We start from the raw sequence: 13,938 nt of genomic DNA, 5'->3' as shown, positions 1-13,938 counted from the left end.
GTCAGAGAAAACATCTTTTTTGGTTCTCTATGTAAACTCGAATAAAGCTTTGATCAATGGTCTCAATGGGAAATATGAACGCTATAAGAATGAAAAAAAATCACGATGGCTGAAAATTAGAGACTTATGACCACGAGGAGAACATTTAACGAGGACCTGAAATTGTATTTTTTTTTTTAGATATTTTTACTGTTCTCGTTGAATTTGTACAGTAAATGAGGTGACTAGAGGTTGGCCATTACCAATACCGTTCCACCATCACAGCCGCGCTTACATAACCGGAATATCCTTTTAATAACAATATCTAGTTGAATACGATATGGTTTTTAGGTTATTTTAGGGGTCAATTTGATTTTTGTACACTACGTTCGATACTTTTTGGTTCTGTTAGATCTTGTTATTTGATATATATATACAAGTTACATTGGCTCATTCTACAATACCACTTTTTACCAATATTAATAATTGAGAGTGAGGCAAAAAAAAGATAAAAAAAATATAAGACATGAATGAACAGTGAAAAATAAAAATGAGCATAAGAATAGCATCGTTAGGCGTTGATATTACAAGGTTGTATATACTTGCTCTGTTTTGGAGATGAGAAAATCACGATGAATGTTAGCACATAACAACTCCAATAATTCTTAGGATGACAATTATTGTACAGAATATTTCTGTTCACACATTACTGAATATACTTGGATCAAATCTTGAAATAAGAATTTACTTGGGGTATCTTCTATATAGAATGACTATGATAAATGTGTATATTCAAGTTGGCGAGAAGGAAGTATTTCTTAGGGAATCAACTCATGGATCGGTTTTTAGATTAATTAATTTCCATGCTCCTGTTAACACAATTTTAACCGATTGACAAATATCTAACGCAGTAGACCTTTTATAAAATGTCTCTAATTTGGTATAAATATTGGGTCAATTGAAATTATTTCCATCTTACTGTTTATAGTTTTTAACTTCTAGTCACTTTCTTTTTCACAGATTGATTGAAAAATAATAATACAATAAATACTTGAAGTACCCATAATACCGGTACAAAAATACCTTCCGTGCTGTGGGCGGGCGTTATTGACCTTTTCAATTTGGGTAACATTGTTCTCGTCTTTTTATATATATATATATACATGTTACCCTCATTCTGCAATGACACTCTTTGAAAATACTGAGTGAAAGAGAAGCAAGACTGGCAAATCCATTTAACAGGTGAATTGAGTGAATTTTGCATATTCATTAAATATGTATTTAGAATCGATAAGGGCATAATCATTGATAACATACCAAATCCATATTTTGTTAATTGATTCTTGTAATAATAGTGTTTATAACTGAATTATTGTGCGCGATCGGTTACATAGTGTTAAATTCTAGGTTTTAAAAGCATCAATGTATCTGCTACTTACGCTTTCCTATGCTGAAATCCTCTATCAGTTATTATAAAACCAAAATTGATTTTATTGATTGATCATGAAATAGTTCATCAATTAACTAGGTTGCTCAACCACTTATTTAGGCATTATGTCACACACATTTTGACACAATTTTGAATTAAAATCGAGAAAAATCTCAGATATTCAACTGTATCATATATATATGCGTTCTGCTTTGTAAATACGTCATTTCAACATTATCCAATTTATACCGACGGATGTATTTATAATTCATTGCTTTTCATAACCAATATATATGAACCGATGTGAAATGTGCATACGGCATGTCATGAAGATCAGCCTCGTGAAATCTGTCTCTTTGACGTTGTCCTTCGATCTTCTTGTTCATCTATTTGAACACGTCTGTGGACATAACGATCGTTTCAATATTATATTATTGTTGTTCTTGTTCTTTGACACGTTTTTAAAAAGTTGTTTTTTCCTTTGATTACAGGACCAATTGCTTTGACATTTTCAGTAATTAAAAATTGATTTTTTTCCTAGAAGGCTATTACTTTTATTATTTTCAAATATTCCTGTGAGCTTTATGGGATTCGTTTTTATTTTGAGCTATGACGTCATCAGAATTTCCATCACGTGGCGATTCCGCAAACACATATTGATCACGTGATCAGCGAACAGGTTCCGTGGTCAAGCCTACTGGTAAGCTACCGTATCGTACCACAGTGAATTTCAGCGTGACGTGTAAATTTGAGCATAGCTCGCTTGTATTTCAACATTGATCTCTTGTTAATTTGAAAGAATCAAAAAAAAAAATGCAGGTGCGACAGGTCAGATAGATCATGAAGAATCAAACTCGAAATCTGTCTTCGACATCTGGAGCTTCTTTTACCTATAATGACTTGATGATTGTCTTTATGAATACAATCCATGATTGATGTTGTTTACTACTTCGACGTGGCTGCGAGTGTAATATAGCCATGATTTTAACCCACTCAAATTGCTTATTTCAAGTAATTATTTTTGTTCTCATTATTACCAATATGACAAAACCTTGATTTTGTTGTTTCTAATGAAAAATAGTTCAAAGTTGCGTGAGCTAGTGTGCTTTCTGCTGGGAAATAGTGAGCATCCTAGGCAACAAGTTTACAGATCATATATGTTCTATTCTATCGTTATTCTAGTTTTAGTTTACTGTGAAAAACGACGGTCACTGGTCAGCAAAAATGCGCTATATTTCGAGATGGACATTTAGATTGAAAATTATCATGTGCTTGTTCAGGTCAAGGCTATTAAACTGTTTTTGTTCCACTTGTGCAGTGACTCTCTGAATATATTGTTTCGTGAATTGAATATAAAATGAGCGTCTATCTACACTACTGTATATATCTATATATATATTTATATACCTATAAACCCATGTCTATAATTTGGAAATAGTTGTATCGCTAATGGAAAAATATACACCACTTCCTAAATAAAGATATTGAGAAAGAGGCTTCGCTTCCTCTGTCGTCAGACGACGACGAATAGCAACGGTAGCGCCTCGACTGACCAATCCCCCAAGTCTTTGTCAGACACTTCCACGAGACAATGTCTTTATTCTCAACTCCAACGTACCATACGATACCAAACGATAATTAATTAAACAGTGAATAATGAAAAGCTTATATAAATTATCATGCTTGAAAATGTCGGTTTTGGAATCATTGGTGGCTTGCAACAAAATATGTAGGTGGTTGAATTTAGACATTTTCTAACTGTCAATGTATACGAAGTCGAATGGGCAATTAAAATAAACTCTACTATAGGGAATTGTTCGGCCTGTACTCCGAATGTGCAAGTACAATCTGTACTCCTTCAGAGGTCAATAAAGCACACAATGTATTGCATGCCAATTGTTATATTGAAAGTTACACAATCCAATACGAATACAGATATATTGAAAACACTTAAATCTTAACAAAGTCAAAAACAAAATAAATCACAAGCACAATATATTTCAGTACTCTCGGCGTGGCCGGAAACGATACGTCATCAAATTGGTCGCTTACAAAGAAGGCTATATAGACGAAGGCTTATCGCTGTCGCGAATCACAAAGTGGACTATTTTTAGAAGATGTAAGATACTATTAATATGAAGGGGTTTAATAACATTATAATCCATAGTTACGATCCACATTTGCTACACTACAATGATTATTTACATATACTCTCCCAAACACAATCCACGTGAACGTCGACAACGGGGATATTGGTTGGCCTGTTTTTTTTCATGACCTTTTTCTCATTCTTGCCATAGCAGTTTATGTATTGATAGCAAAACGCGCAATGACATTGTGCTTTGATCCTTTTATTTTGTTCATTTATCGACATACCAACAAATCATCATTCCATTCTCCTAACAAAACACTAATCACGACAACAGAAATTGGAAAACTAAATTTCAAAAATGTTAAGTAACATCATCAGATGTAAATGGCAAGATAACAATATAACTTTACAAAATGAATAATGTTCAAAGAAACGGACACCGACGTCTGAGGCGTATTTGAAAACCAGAAAATATATATATACATGAATATATTCACATTTCTGTAAAACTGTCATATCTACAATTTTGTGAGTTTACGCGGTATAGAATAGTGAAAAAGCGTCTGTTGGTCAGTGCACAATATGCCTATTTTTTCGCCTGTGGAAACACTCAAAAACAGCTTACCGTTAACATTACTTTTAAATAGATGTACAGAACAAGAGTCAATCTAAAAGTACTTCATATGTATGAAACTTTCCTAGAATCCTATATAACACATAATAAATAATGTTCATTTTGATTATTCAGACTGAATCGATGCATTGATGTCTCAAGTTTTAGGTAGGAGGTTGAATCTTTGAGCTTATTGTTGCTTTGTGTCTAGCGTTCGGAAGAGAAGCCTTGCTGGAATTTTTTCCAAGAAGTGCTTTCGTAGCATCACGAAGTTGACTAAAAACATTTTTATAAAACAAACTGTTAATTTTTAGGTGATTTATTTTAACGTGGAATTGAAAAACTTTGATAAAAATACCTGGATGAAAGATTATAGAAAACGGGGTTGAGACATTCACTCGTTCGTAACACAGTGTATGCAGTCAAAGCAAACATCCTTTTAGTTCTCGCTGTAAACTTGAATAAAGCTTTGGTCGTGATAGTAAATCTGAACGCTATAAAAATATTTAAGTTACCATATTTGCCCAATGAATATTGGAAAATAAGTCGAAACGACGTCGAGGTTCATTGACATGATAGTGTGAATATATGAGAGAAATAAAGAAAAGGTATCCAAGAAAATATTACTGTACAGTATTTGAGGTCATTCGATTGAATCGGAAATAATTGTATGATCGTTTTTCATGAGATTTATTATCGCATTGGAGATTGTTTAATGAATATTTCAAGAAGAGCATTTTTGATCGATATATCAGCACTTTGAGTTGTCTTAGGCAACAAATATAGAGAATTAGTTACTCAGCTAATAAAGCTTAATATTGAACTTTTCAATTTGTTTCATTTCATTTTTCGATAAAAATTTCTTATTTAGTATCCGAGTCCAAATATCATACAAGCTATCAAAGCACCGTACAAACGTAAAAACGGTAAAGTGTGAGATGGAATCAGCTATCGAAAAGAAACGTCGACCTACGTGCAAACTTCTACCGGGGTTCCGTTTCACCTCAAACATTGCTATTTTAAAACACGCCACCATATGAATTTTGATCGTTTTTCGGTGGGCTCGTGCTCAACTAACCGTGTCCGTTCATGAGCCTTGAAGATGGACCGATTCGATACGGTTCTTTGTGTCCATAATTTACGATTTTCTGTTCTAGATAGCACTGGTAGAAATCGATAGGACACTTTACCTGCACCTCCAGAGTATCCAATTAGAAAGGAGAATACTATAAGGATGGTTTGAATCAATGCAGCTCTTTGTTTATTATCTTGACGTGAAACTGCTTGGCCGAGTGTGGCTGAAATATACAACAAAATATAAAAAATATCTATTAATAACATTTAGCATGAAAGCTGAGCAATTTTTTGTTGAAAGCTCTCGACAAAAAATACTCTGCCACCGCTCTCTTCGATTAAAGTATCCTACTTTTTTTTGTTTTTTGTGACGAGAATTGAAATTTCGACGCAAGCAAAATACATGCAGGTGGCGACCGCCTAAAAATGATACGCATGTTGTATGTATTGTATGCTCGCGTCTGTTTTAGCTGAATTATAAAACTAGTACTTACCCCGTTGCTTTTGTACTGATATGAGTTTCGTGATTATACCAATTGTACAAATGACAATGCCGCCCATCGGAAGAAAGAGCATAATTGGTACAGCAAAGCTCTGGAACAGTATTGCTGTGTCGCGCCTAAAAATGTATTATTTTTTTTGGAAGATTCTCGAGCATAACTTGTATAACGCATATAGTATTACTATTCCCCTGGTAGAATATTTTTTCAAACGAAAAATTCTGATAAAAATCCGGATGTGGTTTGATTTTCAGACTTTACCTAGTTTTTTTTTATCTAGCGATAAAGGAATATACCAGAAAGCAAAACTTATGTCGTATAATTTAACCTGTAATATGCCATCAAAATCCAGAATAATTTAAAAATTAATTGTGTATTAACATACCACTTATTTATAAACATGTGACTAAATCACTCAAATTGAGTAATATTTCACAAAACAGATTTCCCCAATTTTCTCATCCGCAAGTTTTGATACTTAATTTGGAAGATCATGAAAACATTAATTTGGTAATTAACGAAAGGAAGATATAATGTTTTTGCGGGATCACCAAAGAATGAACAAACTTAATCATGCAATTTCAAACCATACCCAGTCATTCTTGCAAAACAAATATTTTACAGGATTTCTATAATTTAAAACCCAACAGTATTTTTGACAGAGTCTACACCGATACAAGCTGTAGCCATATTAGCATCTGATCCTATCTTATTAATTTTTTTCAAATATTATCACAATTTATTCACAGTACTTATTTGCCATTACCAATGTTCTCCAACAGATGTACATCCTGAATATTTTTCATCAGGTCTGACGGGATAAACTGTTGGAAATATGATGCGAAATATTGCAGCGGCAAAGAAGACTTCGATCCAAATAATTACAGCAATAATCTGTGAAGGAAAAAAAATTGACGAAATTTATAAAACGTAGCAGATATGAGATTTTTTGTTTGTTACAAATATTAAACGAGGAAAGCAAAATTTACCTTCAAAATAAAATGCTCCCTTCTTTTATCCTTACCACATAAATTTATCTTCCCAATTTATATTTTTTAGCAACAGTTGGCTTTAAAAGATTGACTAGTTTACATTAGATATATAGGTAAAAAAAAAAAAATGTTCAAATATTCGATTAGGTACTGGATGCATTTTTATTCAATTTGTCATTCGACCACCTAAAATATTATCCATACTTTATATATTGAAAGTAAAGAGATAATCTTAATACCCTTGCATGGTTCTTTTTGAAAGAGCTGGCTTTCAACGGGAACTGGATGACAAACAGTCGAACGATGCTAAATACGAGAATATGCTGTATTGTCACATACTCTGTCAAAACGCGGATACCGGAAGTTGCCTAGGTAAAAAAATATAATTTTTGTTACATTTGTGACTAAAAATTGTTTATAATGAGCAAGAATCACTATGTATGCACAACACTTTTTATGTTAAATATCGCAATACAAGAACAGAGCGAGTAACATCTTTTGGTTGACAAATATCTCCAGATATGGGTGAAATTGGAAATAATCGAAGTAACAAAATGTTCTATACATGGTAATTGGCGCTGGACATCCTAATTGTCTAACGATCACACTACGATGTAGCTAGCTGGTATACTAATAATATTCTAAAACCAGTGTGCAATACATTGAATAAGACATTGAATTGAATTACAAATTTTTAACAGTAAACCAGGGTGGAGTTTTAGACATTTCTATGAAAAGAAAGAAGATTGCAGAATGGTACACTGATTAGAATACCACTGAAAATACTTACCTTGCATAAAAACTCATTTGTGAATTCTTGCAATCCCCACATGTAATGATATAGTTGCATTCCACTATTACAGGCGGACAGAAAATCAGAGACGCATAAACTCATGAGGAGAACATTGAACGGGGACCTAAAATTGTATTTTTTGAATATGTTTGCTGTTCTGGTTGGACTTGACAGTAAATGAAGGTGGCTGGAGGTTAGCTATCACCAATACCGTTCCATACCGTCTTGAGTTTAAAAAACTCGCTTTTCAATTTTAAGTCATTACACTAAAGATAACCACCACAGCCGTGGTTACAAAACCGGTATACTCTTTTAATACCAATATCAAGTCGAATATGATATAAGATGTGTATGTTATTTTGGGGGTCAGTTTAGCTTTTGTATTCACGCTACCTTCGATACTTTTTGTTATGTTAGATCTGGTGACCGTACATTTGAACCCATGTGTATATTCGCGAGGTCAATCTATATGCGGGTGCTAAACCCATGGGTTAGGGTTAGTAGGGGTTCAAATATCCGTAGAACAACAAAAATTTTCATAGGTGCAATAGTGTGCAGGTGCAATCGTCGTGGGTTCAAATGTACGTGGGTTCAAATGTAATGGAACAGTTAGATCTTGTTATACACGTTACATTGGCTCATTCTACAATACCACTCTTTGAAAATACTAAGTGAAAAAGAAGCAAATAGAAAGATAAAACAAATGAAAGACATGAATGAAATCAATGAACAGTGAAAAACATAAATGCTCATAAAAATAGCATTGTTGTACATTGATGTTATAAAGTTATTGTACATACTTGCTTAGTTTAGGAGATGTGAAAATCACAATAAATGTAACCACATTCGCAACTACTCCAAAAATTCCTAGGATGACTATTATCGCAGAGAATATACCTCTTTCCACATTACTGAATATACTTGGATCAAATCTAAAAATAAGAATTTACATGAACTATTTTACATCCAAGATGGCTATGTTGAATGTGTTATATATTCAAGTTAGCGAGGATGAGGGATTTTGCGGTTCTCAAAAGGTGCGCGACAGAAATTAACAGAAATTAAATTAACTGTTACGTAATGTCTGCCTCTATTGATAGGTAACAATATGGTAAACACTACATGCTGCAATTACGCTAGCTGCAGTTTATTTCTCTTCTGAACCGAGTTTAGCGGTTGTGGGTGATTCATTTAGCATTCTAAAGGAACATCAGGCAGGGATGAGGAAGAACATTGACCTTTTGTTTCATTCATTGGGCATATATACATGTTCACAAATTTTGAAAGAGAACACATTAACGATCGCAAAATTGAGTTTTGTTTACAGGCAGCAATGTTTCTTCGAGTAAAAACGCGGTGAGTTTTCTCCCGGGTAATTTGGCGCTGTGCGCACACAAATGTTTAGAGACCGCTGTCTTAGTGAATCCGTTCGTAAATCGGGTTTTAATTTTAAGGTTTAGTTCAGGTAATTTTCATTTTTTCATTAACACTTTTACAATGATTTATCAAAAAAATTTTCAATCGATTCACAAATATATAACGCAGAAGACTTTCCATAAAATGTTTCTGATTTGATATATTGGATAAATTGAAACTGATATTATTTCCCTCTTTTTTATTTTTAGTTTTTAATTTCTAGTCATGGCTTGGGTTTTCTTTTCCACAAATTGACTGAAAAAAAAAAATATATATTATATTATATACATGCAGTACTCATAATACTGGTACAAAAATACTTACATTCCGTGCTGTGGGCGGGTATTATTCACCGTTCCAATTTGGGTAACATTGTTACCAAAATTACCAAAATATGAGCTCGAATTCATATCTGTTTGTTGACTAGTTCGATTAATTAAAAACCTACCACGAATACTTCACGAGTGGCTTGTTTGACTAATCAGTTGTTCTCATGTCGTGCTATTAAATATGGGTGATGTCAGCTCAACCGTGTAATTCGACTACATGGTATCGATATAAAAATACTATGTGGGGTTTCAATTAAACTATCAACAATCCTGTTATGATTAGGTTATAAATTACGGAAGCTATCAGGTGCATTGACGTAGGTCATGTTTATTCCCTTCAACAGGTGAATTGAGTCGATTTTGCATACTCATTAAATATGTATTTAGAATCGATACGTGCATAATTTTGTTAATAACATACCAAATACATATTTTGTTGAATGTATCAATAGATTACTTAATGTAGTAGTGTGTATTTAACTAAAGAAGTATGCGCGATCGGTCACATTTGGCAGAAATTGAAATTAAAATCGACGAAAAAAATAAACATTTAACCGTATCAAATATTTATTATGCTTTGTAAATACGTTATTTCAATAATCTCAAATTTATGCCGACGGATGTATTTATATTTTCATTGCCCTTCATAATCAATATTTTATGCTGTTAATTTGTATGCCTATACAGGGTGACCCCCCCCCCCCCTCCCAAGAAAAAGCGAAATAAAAAACGAAAATTATTTAGTTTTGTTTGCGCGTGAACTTCAAATTTTACAGAAATCGAAAGCGATGTGTTATTAAATCGTCACTATGGAATAATGTTGAGAGAATCAAGAAATTTATCAATATTCAAAATAACATTGAAGTTATTGAAGAAAACAATTTGAGAAAACATTTCCAAAAGTATGGATTTAACTGGCGCTGGTAAGGAAGAATTAACAACCAATACCAATTCAAAACCATTGGTCTCCGAGAAGCTGGACCCAACAGGCAGAGAAAATATTTTTACAATATTCCGCCGATGAATTCACCAAAAGAATCTTCATCACATCACTTGTAGTTGTTCAGCTCAATGGAATGGCACTCCACAGCCCCGTGGTACGAGCCATAAACTTTAAATTTGGACCTTTATTAAGCTCGCTCTCGTCCCGTGGCATGTCACTCTGTGACCAGGTTGAATCGTGGATTAATAATCATATTTTGGGAAATTACGTTTTTGTACCAGTTTGCTGTACTAGTTTTTGATCGAAGATGACCATGATACATAAATGAGTTTCCTCTTCTGTGTTTTGATTATAAATTTAAAAAGAAGCAATGCTCAAATATACGAATACGGTGGCCAAAACGAAGTATTATGAGTATGCAATCTTCCACGGTAGACTACCGGTGCCGCAGGTCATATGACTTCGACTGATCACCGGAAAGCAACCAACTCGATGCCGGATCCGCCGTTTGGTGCGCAATTTATTAAATTTGATGACGTCATTGCACACAAAAAACGAATCCCGTAGAGCCCACAGACAGTTTTGAAATAAATAAAAGTAATAGTCTTTTGGCAAAATACACCAATCTTTAATCACTTGCGATTACAAAGGGATTAGTCCAGTATATAAAAAGAAAAGCGATTTTTTTTCATTTTGTTGAAAATTATTCGATAAAAGATGTGTTTTAATTTTAATTCATTTTAACTTACATTATATTGGCTTTTTAAGTTTGTTCGGCCATAAAAAGCATTACACAATTATTTCAAATCAGATTTAAAGAGAAATGCGTTATAACAATGAGAACAAGAACGTGACAAAGAATTCTAACAACATGATAATATTGAAACAATCTATAGGTTCACTTCGTGTCCAACAAGATCAAGAGAGCATTGCACAAATATAGGGACACGAAGACCAAAACTAAGTAGTATCAAATCATTTACAGCAGTGGTTCTTAAACTGTGGGTCGCGACCCGCGTCGCCCGACTTCTGTTGAAAATGCACACAAGTCACAAGAATTTAAAAGTTGAAAAGTGAAATTTGTGCTGGTCACCGGTAATAGTAAATGCGACTGAATGATAACCTGAGTGAGCGTCAATAATAGTCCCCGTTTATACCTTTTTTGATAATGTTACATTCGAATAAGCAGTTGACCTTACAGTAATAATTCTCATGAGTACCTGCAGGCTAAACCAGTGGCCACTGGTCCGCGAACCTGTTTTTACCGGTCTGTGCAGAAATTATGTTGTTTTGATACCAGTGTAACCGCTTGATAACCGAATATACAAAGTAACGTTGCTTTATTAAGCGATTGGTCCAAAATTCGATGTATTTTATTGATTGCTGGTAGTGTCTTTGCCGAGTAAACATATTTACAGGTTTCTATCCTTTGCGAAAGCGCTTTGGTTTTTCTCGCGCGTGTCTAAAATCTATACTGAACACACAGGCCTACGTGTTTTTGTCCACAACACCTTCGAATAAAAGTGAACAATGTTGCATTTTCGTATTGCAATATTGCAAAACAAAAAAAGAAGCATGTTATATTTTATACGTGTGTAACGTGATATACGTATATCTTAGGTTCATTCCACCGTGTGGTTCGTGTTTTCAATAGCTTGTTCCTTTTTAAGTCCGTGTTCGTTGCAAGTGCACCGTTGGAGCGGTGTTAATATTTCTTGACTGCTTATCTTGTGAACCTCTGTACTGGAGCAACAGAATACCTATAAGCTGAGTATTGGCCAGTTTTCAAGAGTCAATTAAATTGTCATTTAGCGAGGAAGAATACGGTCTTTTCTACACAGTATATTACAGTCGAACGCCACCGCCTTAAAACCGCCACCGCCTTAGAGACCGCTGTCTTAGTGAATCCGTTCGTAAATCGGGTTTTAATTTTAAGGTTTAGTTCAGGTAATTTTCATTTTTTCATTAACACTTTTACAATGATTTATCAAAAAAATTTTCAATCGATTCACAAATATATAACGCAGAAGACTTTCCATAAAATGTTTCTGATTTGATATATTGGATAAATTGAAACTGATATTATTTCCCTCTTTTTTATTTTTAGTTTTTAATTTCTAGTCATGGCTTGGGTTTTCTTTTCCACAAATTGACTGAAAAAAAAAAATATATATTATATTATATACATGCAGTACTCATAATACTGGTACAAAAATACTTACATTCCGTGCTGTGGGCGGGTATTATTCACCGTTCCAATTTGGGTAACATTGTTACCAAAATTACCAAAATATGAGCTCGAATTCATATCTGTTTGTTGACTAGTTCGATTAATTAAAAACCTACCACGAATACTTCACGAGTGGCTTGTTTGACTAATCAGTTGTTCTCATGTCGTGCTATTAAATATGGGTGATGTCAGCTCAACCGTGTAATTCGACTACATGGTATCGATATAAAAATACTATGTGGGGTTTCAATTAAACTATCAACAATCCTGTTATGATTAGGTTATAAATTACGGAAGCTATCAGGTGCATTGACGTAGGTCATGTTTATTCCCTTCAACAGGTGAATTGAGTCGATTTTGCATACTCATTAAATATGTATTTAGAATCGATACGTGCATAATTTTGTTAATAACATACCAAATACATATTTTGTTGAATGTATCAATAGATTACTTAATGTAGTAGTGTGTATTTAACTAAAGAAGTATGCGCGATCGGTCACATTTGGCAGAAATTGAAATTAAAATCGACGAAAAAAATAAACATTTAACCGTATCAAATATTTATTATGCTTTGTAAATACGTTATTTCAATAATCTCAAATTTATGCCGACGGATGTATTTATATTTTCATTGCCCTTCATAATCAATATTTTATGCTGTTAATTTGTATGCCTATACAGGGTGACCCCCCCCCCCCCCCCCTCCCAAGAAAAAGCGAAATAAAAAACGAAAATTATTTAGTTTTGTTTGCGCGTGAACTTCAAATTTTACAGAAATCGAAAGCGATGTGTTATTAAATCGTCACTATGGAATAATGTTGAGAGAATCAAGAAATTTATCAATATTCAAAATAACATTGAAGTTATTGAAGAAAACAATTTGAGAAAACATTTCCAAAAGTATGGATTTAACTGGCGCTGGTAAGGAAGAATTAACAACCAATACCAATTCAAAACCATTGGTCTCCGAGAAGCTGGACCCAACAGGCAGAGAAAATATTTTTACAATATTCCGCCGATGAATTCACCAAAAGAATCTTCATCACATCACTTGTAGTTGTTCAGCTCAATGGAATGGCACTCCACAGCCCCGTGGTACGAGCCATAAACTTTAAATTTGGACCTTTATTAAGCTCGCTCTCGTCCCGTGGCATGTCACTCTGTGACCAGGTTGAATCGTGGATTAATAATCATATTTTGGGAAATTACGTTTTTGTACCAGTTTGCTGTACTAGTTTTTGATCGAAGATGACCATGATACATAAATGAGTTTCCTCTTCTGTGTTTTGATTATAAATTTAAAAAGAAGCAATGCTCAAATATACGAATACGGTGGCCAAAACGAAGTATTATGAGTATGCAATCTTCCACGGTAGACTACCGGTGCCGCAGGTCATATGACTTCGACTGATCACCGGAAAGCAACCAACTCGATGCCGGATCCGCCGTTTGGTGCGCAATTTATTAAATTTGATGACGTCATTGCACACAAAAAACGAATCCCGTAGAGCCCACAGACAGTTTTGAAATAAATAAAAGTAATAG

General features: G+C 33.9%; 1 protein-coding gene across 1 annotated transcript; it reads right to left on the bottom strand.

Annotated features, from left to right (window-relative positions):
* Positions 1 to 3,293: 3,293 nt before the first annotated feature.
* On the bottom strand, positions 3,294 to 9,361 carry LOC120339946 (growth hormone secretagogue receptor type 1-like). Its single transcript, XM_078116112.1, has 9 exons — positions 9,213 to 9,361; positions 8,273 to 8,404; positions 7,470 to 7,596; positions 6,919 to 7,047; positions 6,454 to 6,581; positions 5,682 to 5,806; positions 5,304 to 5,411; positions 4,472 to 4,607; positions 3,294 to 4,389 (listed from the first exon to the last, which is right to left on the bottom strand). The coding sequence occupies exons 1-9, from the start codon at positions 9,296 to 9,298 to the stop codon at positions 4,278 to 4,280; spliced, it is 1,083 nt and encodes a 360-aa protein (XP_077972238.1). The 5' UTR covers positions 9,299 to 9,361; the 3' UTR covers positions 3,294 to 4,277.
* Between the last annotated feature and the right edge of the window lie 4,577 nt (positions 9,362 to 13,938).

Source organism: Styela clava, chromosome 9 (assembly GCF_964204865.1).
Source record: "Styela clava chromosome 9, kaStyClav1.hap1.2, whole genome shotgun sequence".
NCBI classification, from domain to species: domain Eukaryota; kingdom Metazoa; phylum Chordata; class Ascidiacea; order Stolidobranchia; family Styelidae; genus Styela; species Styela clava.
Note: the sequence above shows the minus strand (reverse complement) of the source record. Positions and strands in the feature narration are given on the sequence as shown.

Excerpts from the sequence above, each read along its gene's own strand:
- LOC120339946 (XM_078116112.1), bottom strand. The coding sequence starts at position 9,298 with ATGAATTCGAGCTCATATTTTGGTAATTTTGGTAACAATGTTACCCAA. Across the intron at positions 7,597-8,272 it reads ACATCTCCTAAACTAAGCAA|GTCCCCGTTCAATGTTCTCC; the intron begins GTATGTACAATA and ends ATACAATTTTAG. Across the intron at positions 7,048-7,469 it reads CAAATGAGTTTTTATGCAAG|GCAACTTCCGGTATCCGCGT; the intron begins GTAAGTATTTTC and ends TTTTTTACCTAG.